The 13,970-nt window shown below is 39.2% G+C and overlaps 1 protein-coding gene across 1 annotated transcript in view; it reads left to right on the top strand.

Annotated features, from left to right (window-relative positions):
* Nucleotides 1–13,970, top strand: part of LOC122791456 (mucin-2-like) — a 539,946-nt gene that overhangs the window by 364,154 nt on the left and 161,822 nt on the right. Inside the window, exon 29 of the mRNA XM_044059201.1 lies at nucleotides 10,769–10,815. Coding sequence (XP_043915136.1) covers nucleotides 10,769–10,815 — 47 coding nt within the window. The remainder of the gene's footprint in view (nucleotides 1–10,768; nucleotides 10,816–13,970) is intronic.

Genomic DNA, 13,970 nt, shown 5'->3' on the forward strand with positions numbered 1-13,970 from the left:
CACAATTCACCTGCTTGGCTATATTTGCATGAAACTTACAACATGAGGACACACGTATCTAACAGATATATTAAAAGCTTTAAGGTTTCATATAAATATACGTGACAAATGAAGAGGAAATAAGCTTCCCCCCTGTAGTTCCATACGGAAAGATGTACCTCTACATCCTTGCACCTCAGTAATGTCTCTCCAAGGTCACCACAACTCAGGGAAGGAGTGAAAACAGAAACTGACTTACTTTTTCTTAGGATCCTGTGATCTTGGGAAGTAATTGTTACTTTGAATAGACATGCATCACTCCTATGTAGAATAAGCAAACATCAGCAGGCATTTGATAAGCAATGAAGATGAACAGCTGCAAAACAAGCATTTTGGCATTCAGCAACCAATGTACATTTATTGATACACACAACCCTAGATTATATCTTAACTTCAAATTTACCCAGGGGTTACATCAGCTTAGTCTTCAGAACTAGTTCATCCAGATCTTTCTTACAATACTGACAAAAGTCTTAGATACACTTTTTAGTGCTAACTTTACATGTTCACCAGCACAAGAAAACCAGCTTGTATGACTCAAATGATTCAGCATTAATGAGGAATCTGCTTCCGTGAAGCCTGGAAGTTATGTAGTTTAAAGGATTCCAATGGATGTACTTTGGGATTCAGTGCATGTCTTTTGTGCATCTCTCATGCAATATTGCACACATTGTAGTTTAGGTAGTTTCTTTAGCCAGCATTCCAGAATTTTTCTTGCTTTAGCCATAGAAATGCTCAGCTTTAACGTGTTTCTCTTACTCTGAAAATTGCTAGTTGTTTAATGCTAAATGTGCATTTTCAGTGTACTAGTTTTAGATTTCATTCCCAAAAAATTATAGTTACATGAACTTCATTTAACTGAATAGTTTATAAACTGCTAATGACACATTTATTCTGGTTTAACACATTCCTCCTCATTCAGTAAGAAACTGAGATCCAGAGTATGATTACCCAAATCCCAAGTTCATTTGCAACATTTTGTCAACTGGTTCTCTGTCTCTTACACACCTGGCTTCACTCTCTTCAGTGGTTTCAACAGTGTTAGATGACACTAGGTTGTAGAGACTGTGTGTAAGTATATATCCCGAAATATCCCATTTACAGTACTGGGGGGAATATAATAAAGCCTACACAGACTTTTTTTCATGTAGGCATCGTGGCACACTGTTAACATGAAAGTAAGCAGGTTTGTGATCCAGTAAACAGAGCTGGGCAGTGCACATGCATGTGCCAACACGGACGTGTCCATGGCATGCAAATCACCTCATAAGCAGGTGAATTGCATGCAAATGAGGGAGGTAGAATGATCCAGCAAGCAGATAGGCAGTCCTCCATACCCCATGTTGGTGTCTATAGTGTACATGGAAAAAGTCTGTGTAGAGGATTTTAAACAGACAACAGGGGCTGTAAAAGTCTAGTTAGATTGACAGAAATAGCATAGCAGACACAGATATGCACAAAACTATCCACCATGTGTCCAAAACCATATGGGAAATAATTTAAAATAATTTAATTTTTTTAAATGATGTAGGTATGTTTGCAGGGCATGCCACAGTACGCAAACCTGCTTTTATTAAAAACAAATAGTGTAAAATTGAAATGTATTAGTTTTATTATATTATAGGGCCCTGTGTGGAGTATCTACAATGGTGGAATGGTGCTGTTGCTAATGAGGCAGGGCCTGGAACCATGTAGCTTCCAGGTTGTGTGCACAGATCCTTATGCAAATGAGGTGGGATTACTGAATAGCACAAATGGGTATTTGTGTTTGCAGATCCCATCCTTGTAGGCACTGAACTATGTTCATAACCAGAAAAGAAAAAAAAAAAAGATAGCTGACATTGGGGGGGCTCAAGTTGTGTAAGCTCATTGAAGCTCAGTGGCGCTTGTTTGCATGGCACGGCACTTTGCTGAGTAGGGAGGTATGTAAAGTGTCTGCTAAGCTTTGTTTACCTTCGGGGACCATGTTTCCATGTGTTTCTGTGTGTTTGCATGGCACGCCACTATGCTGAGTGTGACCTTTCATGGGGGTGTGTACAGTGACTGCTGAGCATTGTTTACCTTAGCGACATGTGTTTGAGTGGTGAGCCGCAGTGCTGAACAAGGAAGGCTCTCAAAAAAAAAATTGGGTAAGAAAGCCAGTGATACATTAATAACTGATGACCCCTGTTTCATTTAAACTAGGGCCATTAACAGTCCTTAATGATGTACTTGGCAGGTGGAAATCATCATAGGTAACCAATCACAAAGGCTGCCCCTACAGCAAAGCACTGTAAAGGTTGTATACACCCTACAATCTGATTTCTCCCACATACCCTGCACCAGTGGGGTACAGACTTGGCATTTAAAACTGAAGGAATGCTAGGGGCTGCTGCGGGCTTGCTGCATCTGTTTGTGCTAGATGCTGAGGTAAGTGCTGCTGTTGCTGTTGCTGTCAATAGGCCTAAACTGAGAAGGAGAAGAGTGTTCAGGCCCAGGATAACCTTCCAGGGGCTACATGAGCTGGAGATTGTAGAGTGCTAAAGGGTCGACAGGGGTATACTACAAGAACTCACTAAGTTCTGCCGCCCTCAACTCAGAAACAGATCCAACAGAAGGGAACCCATCCCAGTGGAAACAAAGGTATGTGTATCTCTTCGAGTACTAGCTACAGGTATTTTCCAAAGACCAACTGGGGACATGATGGGGGTCTCACAGGCATCAGCATCCAGGGTACTCCACCAGTTCCTGGATGCCATGCTACCACATGCCAGTGAGTACATTTATTTCCCCTCACCCCTGAGGCAAGGGCCAGCAGTATGCAGCACTTCTACTGTGTAGCACACTACCCTGAGGCACTGGGTACCATATATTGCACTCATGTACACATCAAAGCACCACCCAGTGAGGAGGGTAGAATCTACGTCAGCTGTAAGGGGTAGCACTCCATCGACTGCCAGGTTGTGTGGAATGCCCAGGGCATTATCATGAATGTGTCTGCTGGCAGCCCTGGCAGTTATCATGACTCCCATATCTGGCATGCATCACAGCTGTACCAGATGTATGCTAGGGGGGACATCCCGCATGGCCATTTACTGGGGGATGCTGGCTGCGCACTGGAACCATGGATGATGACACCCATCAAACATGCACACACACCCACGAAAGAATTCCATAATGAGGCACATGCACAAACTAGGAACATCGTAGAGCATGTGTTTGGGCTGCTGAACTCATGGTTCCGGTGCCTTGATATATCTTGTGGAGCCCTGCAGTACTCTTCAGCCACATGTGCACAGATGTTCACAGTATGTGCCATGCTACATAATATGATCCTGTGAAACAGCTGCAGCAGGATCAGCAAAGGGAAGGGATACACAGCCCCCCACCAGTGCCTAAGTCCCCCAGCCACACCCTTAGAAGGACTTGGAGGAGTAAACCCCTGCCGATGTCCCTGTAGGGAGAAGTAGACATGCCCAATATGCCCTGGCCTTGGCCAAGAGACAACACATAGCACATGCATTGACAAACTAGGGCCCTAGGGACTGACACCTTACTCCAGCTCACATACATATAGTAAAAATGATGCTAGCCAGCCCACGCAACCTGTACCTCACCATGTTTTGGCTGTGTACTTCTGCATTCACAAGGTAAATCACTCACCACTTGTAAGGGGTACTAGAATATGGTAGCATATGTATGGACCTGCCGCATGTATGCAAGGGAATATATTGGGCTACTGGGCTACTTGGAGAGATCTAACAGCCACTTGGGACAACAGGCACTCTGTCCAACATTGTGTGCTCCATAATATTCACTAGGCCACATGGCTGTAAAATCCACTACATTATTCAAGGGAGATGGCAAATAGTGGGGTCACAGGACAGTAGCACAACTGTCTAAGGCAGCAGATCATGGGCTGGTCATCCCCCACCCTCAACACATCAGTGTTCCCATACAACTGTTTTAACAGTAAGTCAGCAATGATATATCAGCAGACCAGCCAATTCCAGGGCTATCACATAGAACCTGGCCACACATTGTGTGTCTAACGTAATCCAGGGGTAACAATGAATGCCTGTATGCTGTTGATTATGTGAGGAATGACCCCTCTATGGTGGCTGGTGTGGCTCACTGGATAGGGACATTAGAATAGGTGGTGGTGTTGATGGTTTGAATTTGCCAGCCACTACACCTTTTGCATGTGAGATACTCATATGGTGGTATTCCCACAGACTGTCATACCCCTCAATCTGTTGCTGCAAGAAAGTTGGGCAAAGTCAGAGAAAATGGGGGGACAATGGGCCAAAACTAGAGACAGACATTACACATGCTTTGATTAACCTAGAAGGTGACTAGTATAACAGCGGGTTGCAACAGAACAGAATAGCTGCAGGATGAAAAGGTCATCAGTTAAATGTGTTAGTAGGTAGTACAATTCAGTGACTGCATTATACAATATTTTACCAGAACACCACAAATGTATGAGGAACAGATCAGACATATGGGGCAAAATGATGCTGGACATACTGCAAAAACATATGCAGTGAGAGGTATGCAGATGGTCACCCTGTGTGTGGTGTTTCATTATGTACCCGTCATATATTAAGTACAGCACACAGCCAGGGAATGCTGTGGACAATTAAAGGGAAGTGCTGTACTGTGGAAACAGGTGCAGCAGCCAAAGTCTGCAGCACACAAAATCGCGCACTGGAGTACAGGTAGACCCATTGAACATGCTCCTACACTTAGCTAACTTGAGTGCAAGTCTGTTGCCTCTTCATAACAAAGACCTGTTTTTTATTAATTTCTCCAAATTTTTGGGGTTTCTAATACCATGATGGGAACAGACCCCATTCCTAAGTGAAAGTACGATTAAAGTTCATGAAAGTAGTATTGTTTCAATCTTTCATGTCAGCCTCTTCATAACAAAGACCTGTTTTTTTTTTCAATTTCTCCAAATCTTTTGGGTTTCTAATACCGTGATGGGAATGGATCCCATTCCTAAGTGAAAGTACAATTAAAGTTCATGAAATTAGTATTGTTTCAATCTTTGATGTTAGCCAAACGTGCTCTATGCAGCACCCGCTATGTGCCCATTAATGACTCCTTCTGCAATTCGTATGGGGTTACATGGATTAGTAACATATCTATATACGATTGTAGATTCTTTTTTATAAGACCCATTGCTCCTACTACTATTGGAACTGTCCGGGTATCTTTCTTCCACATGGCTTTCATTGCTGCCTGCAGATCCTAGTATTTTATGACTTTGTGTCTCTCTGTACGCAAGACACTGTAGTCACTGGGTGTGGTGATTTCAATGATCAATGCTACTTTTGTCTTCTTTTCTATATCCAGTTTTCTAGCATCTATCTTTTGAGCTGTTAGTAATGGGTTATCCCATGTGATATAAACTTCATCATTTTCTATGATGCTTTGTGGCTCATGTTTCCAGTGTTTTTTAGCCACTTTGATACCATAATGTTTGCACAATCCCCAGTGCAGCAGTCTTTCCACATTATTATACCTTTCAGTATACAGCCCTTCTGCCATTAGTGAGAGGTGAGAGGTCTTGCTCATTATTAACATGACTTCTCACATTTAATTCCCAACAATAGTTAACATATGGTCTGTTGTTATGCAGCCTAGGCACTTGTGTTTAGTTACACTTAACAGTTGATTGCAGTCACGTGTTTTAAGGGGATGTGTTCTCCTGCAGGTATATGTTCCTTTTAATATCTAGCAGGAAACCAGATGGAAGTATGGCGAATAACACCAGTAGACCCTGCCTATATCGGAATGTATATTTTTTGTTTGTTTTTTCATATGGTTTTACAGTAGTTGATGTGTGGGAGGTGCCTTGTAGCAGTAACTTGAAATGCATTACTCTGGTTATTTTTATCAATTCTGGCAAGTACAGGTGATTAACAGAAATGTCTGTCTTATTTGACACTGCATGTAGATATGATTGCCAGAAGTGGTTGGCTGTTTTTTTTTTTTTTTGTAGGAGGACAGTTTGTAGATGAAAGCAAAGGGCAGTTAGGGAGGTCACAATAAAATAATCCTTGCTGTATATTGGTGGTTGTCTGGGTAGAAAGCATGTAGTGCCTGAGAGCTACAAATTAAAATGCATTTTATTATTAACAGTTTCATCACAACCTGACATCAGGAGTATATACAGAAGGCGGCTGTCTTTTTGGAGGAAGACAGGAAGACAATGTATGTGTGAAAACACAAGGCAGTTATTGGATCTGACTATAATAAGTGCAGTGCGTGTACCTATGAATGACATGCTGAATTCATTATTGAGTTCAATATGCTTTTCACTTTTTTAAAAAAAATCACAGCTCAAAAATGTGTACACAAAATGGCTATCTTCTTTTGGGGTACAGCCTGTGCATGAGAGCAAAATTCATGCAAAGCAATCACTTATACAGATAGTTTGGGGAGGTATGCACAAGTGTCTTTGAACAGGCAGTAATTGTTTCTTTTGCTGACCCTCACAAGCAAATGTCAGTTGTATACACAAAATGCGGATGTCTTTTTCGGTAGTGGATGAGAAGGCATGCTGTACATGAATCCATAGAGCTGTCAGTTGCTCACTGTCAAATAAAAATAGTATGGCTTTTGGGGAGATGTGTATGTGTCTAACTGTAGCAAGTTGAAATATATTATTGGCACTGTTACATTTTGCATTTTCTTCTCAATAATGCACCAGAAGTGTTTGGAATGTAGCTGCCATTTTAGGGGGCAGGCAGTGTATGAAAGCTAACAGCAGTTACATGATCACTTCTGAATGAATAATGGTATGGTTTGTTGGGGTTTACAGTATCTGTAAAAGAACAATGTAGGCATAAGCTTCCTTTAAATGTAGATATTGTGGCTCCTTGGCCTACTCAGTTCCAGTAACACCTTGTTTCTCAAGTATGGAGGGGCCTAAGAACCATAAACTATGGTATCACAACTAGGAATAAGGACTGGGAATTTGGATTAAGCATAGGTAAGGGCTCATGGAGGGATGTGACATTGCTGCAAATGTTTAAAGTCATTCATAGAATTGAAAAAAGTAATTACATATGGCTTGCATGCTAAAATTTAAGGATTAGTATGGTTGCCACTGACGTAAATGCCTGAATAAACAAATTGATTTGTATCTCCAGATGAAACATGATTGATGAACTGCCCCAAACATCCAGCTAAAAGATTGCTTTCACTGTGTTTTGGCTGATCTTTTCTTTTACAAGGATGGGAACTCTTTCAGGGGTAGAACAACTAAGGTACTTGCATTTGCATAAAATTTGCAAAGGATATATATACATGTTGAAAATACCCATTGCATAATATGACTTGACAGCTTAAGTCATCAAACTAAATCAACAAAGGATAGATAGAGCGATAGACAGATGTTGTTGTTTATTATTCGGCTTTTTCCCGCTAAGGGGTTGCCACAGCGGAACTCCAGTCTGCTAATAATTGGCAGAAGATTTTTTTTTTTTACAAAACGCCGAGGTGCCAGCTCAACACCCAACCTTTAACGAAGGCCCGCATGTCTTTCGAACACTACCCAACTGCGGGGAGCACATGCAGACTCCACACAGAAGGCACTCCCAAGCCAAGCCGAGAATCGAACGGGATAACCTCTTGCTGTGAGGTAACAACACTACCGCTGTACCACCGCAGACTAGACAGACAGACAGAAAAATAAATAAATAAAAAATAGATGAAGTACAAACATAGTAATGCTTTTGTTTCCTTTGTGGAGGTGTTATTCATATACTACTTTCTGCAGTTTACTTCCCAAAAGGTAGCTTTGAAAATAATTACTGATAACTGTTTTTTTTTTATTCTCAATAACAACATTAGATAACAGCTTTTATAACCTCTGTAGATAATGCCTCTGGAGCACCTCCTTCTTCCTCAAATTCAAGTGTGGTACAAATAAAGCCTTTTGTGTGTACCTTATCCCAAAATTAAACCACGGTGAATGCAACAGCGGACATTTGCTGTTTTGATCAGTGTACAAGGCATGTATAAAACTGTAGTTTAAACAATAAGGAAATGTATGAAAGAAAGTTCTCTGCAAATATACATTCTGTGATGGCTATAAGCTACATTATCTATCATTTTATATGCAGTCTACATTTTTATGTTGTAATGTTGGTTTAAACACAAAAAATAATGTTCAGCTGGCAGAGTGGATTAAGGCTCTGAGCTGTCAATGATGTGCTTCTTGCAGTCCAGGGTGCAGGGCTTGATTCCTTCCAATTAGTGACTGTGTGACATTGAACAAGTCACTTAACCAGACCGTGGTATTGGCTTAAATGATTAAAAAATGAATAATGACAATAACACAAAGACCTGTTTTTTTTTTTTTATTGTTTACTTACAGTAATAAGTGATTTCAACTTCTGTATAAAATATTCTATCAGATGAAGGATTCCAATTAAAACATGTATAAAGTATATTAAGGATAATAGGGTCATAGGAGTTTACTAGGCTATGGGCCCCAGGGCGTTTACAAGCCTAGCCATGTTATACCCTTGTTCCCTTATAGACCAATATATATAGTTTATATTTGCACATGAATCTATGATCAGCACTGGCTGTCCCTCTACAAGAGGGATATAGGTGAAACCCCCAGAGTAAATTTGTGGTTTCCCATCCAATTGTCCAAGTTACTCTTAAATAGGGTCATCGAGGAGCTCTGTTTTACATGAACTGGATGCTTGTTCCAGAGGAGTGGCAATCTCTTGGAGACATATCTGTCTCTCCAGCATGTTCTGTTAATGTCACATGCTAGGTTAAGGTCCCTAGAGTGAGTGGATCTTATCCCATTAGATTTGTAGATGTGCAGCATTTCCATTAGGGCAGGTCTGAGACTGCTCTGTAAGCCAGACACAAGTTGCCTCTAAGCAGTTTGTACAATACAGACTATAGTGACAGGACCTTCAGTCTGTCCATGTAGGTCATGTTTTGAAGACCCTGGATTTTCTTGGTGAGAAATGTCTGAGGTCTCTCCAGCTGCTGCAGGTGTCTAGTGAGGTACATACAGAAGGAAGCATTGTACTGTATTCTTGTTCTGATGAGGGATGAGTACAGTGGAGTTATAACCTCCTTAGCTTTGGATGCTATGCCCTTACTTATGAGATATGCAATGTAGAAGGCCTTCCTTACCACTATGGACACCTGATGATCAACGTTAAGGCTGCTATCAACCTGCGTTCCCAAATCTTTTACCATTGGGTTTGATCTTACGGGGATATTATTAATATTGTAATTTGCAGGGACTTCTCCTTTGCCAAAGGGGATGATAATGCATTTTTTTGTGTTAAGTTTAAGCCCCTGGCTTTGGCACAAATCATTTGTCTGTGTAAGGTCATTTTGTAGTATGTTGACATCATTGGTAGATTCAACGATTGCACCCAGTTTGCATTCCTCTCCGAACTTGGTAAGCCCCAAGCCATCTATTTTCACCTGGACTTCTGCAAAATAGATTCCAAGCAGTAGGGGTTCTAGCACAGATTCTTGTGGAATGCCACCGGTAACAGGTTTGCTAGTAGAGGTGGAATCCCCAACTTTGACAGTATGTGTTCTGTCGGTGAGCTAGTTGGCTACCCATCTAATGACATATGGGTAATCCCAAGCTGGGTGAGTTTTTCAATGATGCCTGAATGTGAGATTGTGTCAAAGGCCTTGGCAGAGTTGAGATAGGCAGTGTCTACTGTTTTGCCTTCATCCAGGGCTTTGGTGACATTCTTGAAAAGGTCCACCAGGTTTAACAGCCATGATCTGCCCTTAACGAAGCCAAACTGGGTTGTGTCAAGAGTTTGAAGGTCTCCTATATCCTTTCTGATAAGGTCCATAATGATTCATTTCATGGCATTACAGATAAGAATGGTTAGGCTTATGGGTCTATAACGTCTGAGGTCAATTGAGGGACTTCTTTTGTGCAAGGGGATTATGGCTGTTGTTTTCCACTCTGCTGGGACAAAGCCAGTAAGACCGTGGTTGAAGACAGTGCCCATTGCTTCCACTAACTCTTGGTTTAGACCATTTAGTTGGCAGCCTGGGATGTTGTCTGCTTCCATAGAGGCTGTGTTTTTGGCCTTGGAGAGTACAGATATGACCTGCTGTCTGGAGACACTAGGTAGAGGACTGTTGACAGGTATGTTTTGGGGTATGATTGGTGGGGACAGAGGGGTGACGTTTTCACTAAACCTGACTGCTAGCAGGTTGGCAATGTCCTTAGGTTCAGAATGAGTGGTTCCATCCACAACTAATTTGGCACAAAGCTAGGCCTTCCCTTTTAAATTTTGGATGTAGCTGAAGAATTATTTTGATTATACTTAGCTAGGGGATGCTAATTTATTTTTGCAATTGGCTTTAGAGGACTTTACAAGATGTTTAATTTGTTTGTTCAAGCTGAGGAGTGTGTTCTTCCTCTGCTAAGACCATTCCTTCTTGTTCTGTGACAGCAGTTTCTTTCTCTTGTCATATAACCTATTTATGCTAGATGTCTTGCAATCAAATATTAGAGATCAATTGATTATACAGTTGTATGACATGATAAGTCTGCTAAGGTAGCAATACAATTCTGTTATGGATATGTAAAATATGTCTTTTGTCCTTGATAAGTTAATAACTATAGCAAAAGTAAGTAGCTAAGTAATGGAATAAATAAATGACAGCATGAAGGAAAATCTGGACATATTAAATAATGCACCATTATAAATATTTTCTTTTTCAGTATTTGCTCAGGAGCTAATCAAAAATACTGCTTTAATGATGCCTCAGGTAAGCACTTTAAACAGATTGTGTGCATATTTCCTGAATGTAAGAGTTCTAGGCATGTGCAGAACTCTAGTAAATAATGCATATTATAGAAAGTAGATATGTATTGCAGTTAATATATCATACATCAAAGCATGTTAATTAATGCCCGTGATGTGGAAGGTACATTGATTGCTAGCATGTCAGTATGTTGTTTGTTATCTACTGCCCACACTTAGCTGTTTCAAGAAAATGCAGTTTGAGATTTAAGTCTTATTTATTGCACCCATGTGTTATCACAAGTAGTTTCACCAATAACTGATGTATTTATAATATTGTGAGGATTAAAAAGCAAGCTGTTAATGACAACTGTAATAACAGGTGCGTTTGCATCTTTATAAACTGAATGTCCCAAGTTTAGAGATATAAAAATGCAGTCATTTATAATTGGTGGCTAATACAACCAGTGAAAACGTTGTAACATCACATGCCCTTTGAATTGATTGTCAGCCTTTTAATTCATATTCTTAATAAAGAAATAGGCTAAATGCCTGAAATGTTAGTGGCATTGACAACAACAAGACAATATCATGCTTGTTTCATCATGCATGCAGCCATATTTTCTTATTAACCAGTAGTGCTGAGTTGAAAGAAAACGGACTCACTAGGCTTTCAGACTGTTGCAGTTTGTAGAAAGGGATGTAGAAGAAAGATGCATGATATAAACTGGAAAGAAAAAGAGTGACTGGTGACATTAGTCCCAGTAAGGTAGGCATTAAGGGATATACCAATATGTATACGTGCATCTAAATATCAGGCCATGAAGACCCAGGCACACTCTCAATGGACTGCGGTGACTGAAACTATTGCAAGCAAAATATAATCACAGAGCATGATGATTAGAACCAGGTAGATGCTTTACCTAGCCAAAAACGTTCTCACTAATGAAACTAAAACTACACTTGCCACTGCTTATCTCCTTCCCACACTTCTTTATATGCTCCCATCCTTACTAACCTCCAGGCTTCACAAAAATTAAAACTTGAACAATACAATAACAAAGTTGCTAAATTTGTAGTAAACACTTCTTTCAGTACCCACCACTTATAGCACTAAAAAGCTTAAAAAGGTTAGATTTGCCTTACAAAATAACATATACACAGCTTCTTACCATCTATAAAATTATTCAGCATCTATTTGCCTGTCCAACACTAAAAAGTATTCTGCACAACTATGTTCCCAGTCAGTTATTACAATCCAGTGACCAAAAACTTCTGTCGGTCTACAAACCTATCAGATCTGGGCATTGTCTGTACCCATACAAGGTTGCTAAGGCCTGGAACTCCTTACTGGTATCCATCAGGTCAATACCCTCCCACCCATCTTTCAAAACCACTCTGAAAGACTTTATATCTAAAATCTGGCTCTGTTCTTTCTCAAAACCAGGATAAACTATATCCCTAAATGTGAACAAGTACATTTTCATTACTTATACCTCCTTACTCTCCCTTCTTCACTTCCATCCTTACTTCTATCAAATTCTCTTCCTTGACTTTCTCTCTAAATATACCATAAGCCTGTTTTATCTCTCTTCATATTGCAGTTCCTGTTTGTATAAGATTTACCTTTAATTCCTCTACAAACTGTCCAAAATTTCTCTAAATATTAAACGATTGTCATATAACTTGCATTGATTCTAAGCCAATATTTTATATATATATTTGTTACAATTATTTAATCTGTTAATATTTTTGTGTTATTTTTTCAAGATTGTAAAATTATCGTTACTAAAATGTTTTGTATAATTTGGAAATTTTATCCCTGGGCCACTGCTGAAAATGGGTTTCTACCCAGTCGAAATTTCCTGGTAATCAAATGTCAATCAATCAATCACTCAATCAATCAATCAATCAATCAATAAATAAAGTGATAGAATGTTGCCTTTTTAACATAATGTCTTATGGAAAAGTACAGTGTCTGTAGATTATATTGTGCTTAGAAAGCTACACATAATTAAAGTGAGAAACAGGGTGCATATTTCCACAGCATGGCATGCTGTCATAGCATGCAATATTTAGTTTTACAATACATGAACCCATCTGGATCCATGTGGTCTCCTAATTCAAACTCTACTATCAAGGTGATAGGTAGAAGCAGTAGGTAACACAGATCACTACAGTATACTGACATAACAGTAATCAGTGGAATGTAACTTCCATATACGCGTGTGCCAATTTAATGGTACACTCCATTTCAATGTTTTAAAGCTAAGCCCTGTGTATACTGTGTCCTTACTGACTCTGTTTCCTCTATCATTTGTAATCATTATTTTAACCTGTAGCCACAGTAACGTTTTTAAAGCCAAATAAAATATGGGCTAACTTCTTTAATATATTTATGGATATTTATATGGGTTGTGCACTGATCTTATCACACAGAATTACCAACTTTCCTCTGTGGATTGCATTTCTAATGTGGAGATGCTGTTCCTTTTGAAACCACTATTATTTATTTAAGTTAAATGCTTCATTATTTGTGACATGGATATACATGTGTTTGTATTGCTACAATTCAACAGTAAATGTTTACTTTATGTAACTTCTTAAGTTCAGTGACTTTGCAAACTTTATAGATATGTTTATATATATATATAAATAAATAAATGTATTTTATATATATATATATATATATATATATATATATATATATACACACACACACACACACACACACAAATATATATATATATATATATATATATATATATATATATATATATATATATATGCATATGTGTGTATTGCAGCCCAAATATACTGTAGTCTTTTCAATGGAAGAATGTGTTTCAAGTTAAAAAGTGTATATGAAATACTTTAAGTTATGCTTTGGCATAGCTTTTCCAAAACGTATTTATTTTGCTTTCAAAGTTTAGCAAGGAATAACCAGCTACCATATTCAACTGCGATCACTGGAATCATTAAAATAATATCCTACCTTTCATTAACATGCTTACCATTTTTTTCTGCTGAATACTGTTATACTACAGTCTTCTTGTTTTATGATTTTATTTACATTTTCAAGAAGTACAGAGATGTGAATTTGTGTTGGTAAGATGCCTGTTAAACTGCAAGTTTGTATCGCACATAATTTTAGCTCATGAAACTTGGGTCCCATAGCAA

The sequence above is a fragment of the Protopterus annectens genome, chromosome 17.part0 (assembly GCF_019279795.1).
Source record: "Protopterus annectens isolate FY-2018-M chromosome 17.part0, PAN1.0, whole genome shotgun sequence".
NCBI lineage: Eukaryota > Metazoa > Chordata > Ceratodontiformes > Protopteridae > Protopterus > Protopterus annectens.